The sequence below is a fragment of the Rosa chinensis genome, chromosome 2 (assembly GCF_002994745.2).
Source record: "Rosa chinensis cultivar Old Blush chromosome 2, RchiOBHm-V2, whole genome shotgun sequence".
Classification (NCBI taxonomy): domain Eukaryota; kingdom Viridiplantae; phylum Streptophyta; class Magnoliopsida; order Rosales; family Rosaceae; genus Rosa; species Rosa chinensis.
Genome location: NC_037089.1, coordinates 48,278,106 through 48,282,078, shown reverse-complemented (window position 1 = coordinate 48,282,078; position 3,973 = coordinate 48,278,106). Strand labels below are relative to the sequence as shown.

Below are 3,973 nucleotides of genomic sequence, written 5' to 3'. Positions count from 1 at the left end.
AGTGGGGAAGCTCACCAAATTGACAAGCATATCAATATTCAAATATCAAAGCAACAAAGAAGAGGCTTCACAGTTTGAGTTTCTTCTAAATTGTGGAGGAGGCTCGACTTACCTTAAAAGGTTTTCTTCGTTGCCTCGTGTCGTTGGACCCACATGGGGCCCACTCGGTACATCCTTGCAAAAAATTCCAAATAAGAATAGTGTAGTTGTTGGGGCCCACTCGGTATAAAGTCGTGATTGAAGATGATTGCCGGCCTATTTCTTCAAATCTCATCCTAGAAAGGTGGTTCAGGGGAGTAGCCATATCGCCGCACCAGAAAAACCTTCTTGAAGCAAAAGTCCATTTTCCCATTTCTTTTTTTCTTTCCGAACACCACAATGGCTGAAGCACTTGTATTCTTCCTTGTAGAGCAGTTGGGTTCCATCATCTTCCAACAGGTGGAACAAAATGTGAGACTTGTTGTGAATGTCGAAAAAGAAGTACGAAACCTTACCCTCAACCTCGAAGCTATTCTAGCTGTGCTCACGGATGCAGAGAGGAGGCAAGTGAAGGAGGACAGCGTGAGACGCTGGCTCAACAATCTGAAACAAGTGTCGTGCGAGATAGACGATGTGGTGGACGAGTGGAGCACTGAAATCCTGAAACAACAAATTGAGAAACAAGGTGAAAATGCTGTTGTTGTACCTAAGAAGAAGGTATGTTTCTCTATTCACTTCCGTTGTTTTTGTACTGGCCAAGTCACTCAGATAATTTCTCGTCGTGACATTGCCGTGAAGATAAAGGTGTTGAATAACAAGTTAGCTTTGATTCATAAACAGCAAAAATTTTATAAGTTTTTGCAAAGTAAAACAGAATTTGAGCAACCTGAACGATTGAAAAGTTTCTCAATTGTCGATAAAACTGGGACATTTGGTAGAGAATACGAAAGGAATAAACTGGTAAGCCAGTTAGTGAGTGAGAATAGTGAAGAAAGAAAATTGCATCTTGCCATATCTGTTGTAGGTATGGGGGGATAGGCAAAACAACTCTTGCCCAACTAGCCTATAATGATGAAAAAGTAAAGGATTGTTTTCATACAAGAATATGGGTTTGTGTCTCAGACCCCTTTGTACAAATCACAGTTGCCAAAGCCATCCTTGAGGGTCTTAAAGTAAAAGACCCGAAGTCAAATGAGTTAGAAACTTATCTTCAACATATATCTAACTCCATTGAGGGCAAGAAGTTCCTTCTTGTCCTAGATGATGTTTGGGACTCAAACCATAGAAAGTGGGAGCCATTCTTGACAACATTACAGTGTGGTGGCTCAGGGAGTAGAATTTTGGTTACAACACGAATAGCGCAAGTTGCTAGTACACTGGGAGCAACTAGTGACCGCACAATCCATTTGAAGGAGTTGGGTGAAGAAAATTGTCGGTCATTGTTCTATCACATTGCATTTTTTGATGGTGGAAGAAAGGAGTCTAAAAAGTTTGAAGACATTGGTAATGAAATCGTGAAAAAGTGCAAAGGTTTGCCTCTTGCTGCTAGGACTTTGGGTAGTCTAATGCGGTGTAAGAAAACAGTGCAGCAATGGGTAGATGTTTTGAATAGTAAAATATGGGAATAACAGCAGTTTGAGCAGCAAGTTTTCCAACCGTTGTTACTAAGTTACTATGATTTGAAACCACTGTCCAAACGTTGTCTTTTGTATTGTGCTACATTTCCTAAAGATTATAGGATTGTGAAAGATGAGTTGATTGAGCTGTGGATGTCACAAGATTATCTTGAAGTGAAAGGAGGAAACCAAGAAAAGAAAATAGTTGGTCAATGGTGTTTTGAGAACTTAGTAATGCAGTCTTTCTTTAAAGATATTGAGGAAGATCTAGAGGGGAATATTAGAAGTTGTAAAATGCATGACATTGTGCATGATTTTTTGCAATATTTGACCAAGGATGAATGTTTTAGTATGGTGGTCAAGGGTGCTAATGAGAGAATGGAGTTACCGGGTGATGAGGTCCGTCATTTGTCTTTAATGTTTGCACCCAAGGGTCCATTTCCTGTTTCTTTTCTCAACTGTAAGAGTTTACGCACTCTCACAACTTTTGAATCAGAACTTACTAGCTACACCAATGAATTAATTTCTCAATCAAAAAGCCTTAGAACTTTGAATCTGAGTAAAAACTCGATTCTAGAAGTTCCAAAGGAGATTGGTGGATTGATACATTTGAGATATCTGGATTTGTCTCATAACCGTGAATTGAAGGAATTGCCTGACAGTTTATGTGATTTATACAATCTGCAAACCTTGCGACTTGTCAAGTGCTGTGAACTCGTCAAATTTCCTGATGAAGAGGCAATGAGAAAGCTAACTAAGTTAAAGCATCTTTATGTCGAGGGTTCCCCTCATGTCAAATCAAAAGGAATACGGAGTTTAACTGGTCTGCAAAAGCTAGATGTATTTCATCTAAATGGTTATAAAGGTGCCGACAAAGAAGGGACGTTGAAGTTGCAAGATTTGAAAAACTTGAACCAACTTGAAGGGAGTCTTTCCATTGCACACTTGGAATCTGTGGAAGATGCGAGTGAGGGTGTAAAGGCATGTTTGAGTGAGAAACATCTCCTTCATCATCTGAAACTAGATTTCGCATGTTTCGATGGATGGCATGTGCCAGAGAGAAAAGGGACGGGACATAATGATAGGGAAATACTAAATGCATTGCAACCACATGGAGATTTGGAATCATTGAGCATCATCAGCGGTCTGGCTACTTGTTTCAGTTGTTTGTGTCCCAATTGGATCTTGTCTTTACATAAGTTGACAAGGCTTGAGCTTCAGTACTTCCGTAATTGTGAGCTGCTTTCGGGTCCATTTGGGAGATTGCCGTCACTTGAATCATTTGCAGTTGGGGGGATGGGCAAAGTGAAAAAGGTGGGAGTCGAGTTTTTGGGACTTGACTCCTCCTCCTCGTCTTGTCTCACTTTATTTCCAAAATTGAAAAACCTCGAGTTCGCTGAAATGCCCAGGTGGGAACAGTGGGAAGGAGTGGGAGGGTATTTTCAGAATAATATTACCATAATGCCCTCGCTGTCTCGCTTACGTTTTTATCGGTGCTCGAAACTTGGTACGCTGCCCGACTTCCTGCACAAGACACCACTACAGAGTGTGACCGTCGAGCATTCTCCATTTCTGACGCCCAAAACAAGTGAGGAGTGGGCCAAGATTTCTCACTCCCCACACATCCAACGTTGTAAGATTGACATGAAGTTTGCTGACATCTGATGACAAGCTCTGCCGATTTCAGCCACTTCTCTTCTCTTCTAGTAAGATTTCTGATATCCCAAATATTTACCATATTCACATACAAATGTTTCAAAGTTTGCATGAGCCATGACTTTTCTGATTGGTACTTGATATCATGTATCCTCAGGCATTGAACTCAACCCCCTGACAGCTAGCCGTCTACATTCAGCACATCAAAATGCAGGTCAGTGCAGAGCTATAAGCTATAGAGATGAAAATAGATCTATAATGTGCATCTCTCAGCATGTTACTTTATTACTCATACATTAACTAGCACTGATGGTCATCTCCAATGCTGTGATTTTTTTTTTTTTTTCATTTTAACTTGCTTTTATGTTTTTATTATAAAATTTTGCGTTGACATTGAAAGCAAACCTCTTTGCAGGGATTGGGAAGGTCAAGTGACTCAAGTCTCAAAGTTGTAATAGCTGGACTCCCCAAGACTGAATGTTTCCACCTCAGGTACTCCTAAATGTAGGCAGAATTTTCTGATACAATATTCCCAATAAATCTTCGGTAGTGTGGAATTGATTATCTTCTTTTACTTCAGGATGCAAAATCACAACATGCTACATGTACAGCTTAAAGCATTTCAAATGGAATTGAAATTTTTGAAGCTGACGAGATTCACTCTGGTAAGCTACATACATCTGTAATAGTTGAGCTCTTGTTTATCATGTAGTCTGTTGATT

The 3,973-nt window shown here is 40.1% G+C and overlaps 1 protein-coding gene across 1 annotated transcript; it reads left to right on the top strand.

The window, feature by feature from the left end:
- Nucleotides 1-378: 378 nt before the first annotated feature.
- On the top strand, nucleotides 379-3,260 carry LOC112187714 (putative disease resistance protein RGA3). Its single transcript, XM_040513438.1, has 4 exons — nucleotides 379-696; nucleotides 820-1,003; nucleotides 1,102-1,590; nucleotides 1,711-3,260. Exons 1-4 carry the CDS (start codon nucleotides 379-381, stop codon nucleotides 3,258-3,260), a joined length of 2,541 nt encoding a protein of 846 aa, XP_040369372.1.
- Nucleotides 3,261-3,973: the final 713 nt, after the last annotated feature.

Bases quoted from the DNA above. Each gene is read 5' to 3' on its own strand.
- LOC112187714 (XM_040513438.1), top strand. From the start codon at position 379: ATGGCTGAAGCACTTGTATTCTTCCTTGTAGAGCAGTTGGGTTCCATC. The intron at 697-819 runs GTATGTTTCTCT...ATTCATAAACAG, and splicing joins TTGTTGTACCTAAGAAGAAG to CAAAAATTTTATAAGTTTTT. The intron at 1,591-1,710 runs GTAAAATATGGG...CATTTCCTAAAG, and splicing joins ATGGGTAGATGTTTTGAATA to ATTATAGGATTGTGAAAGAT.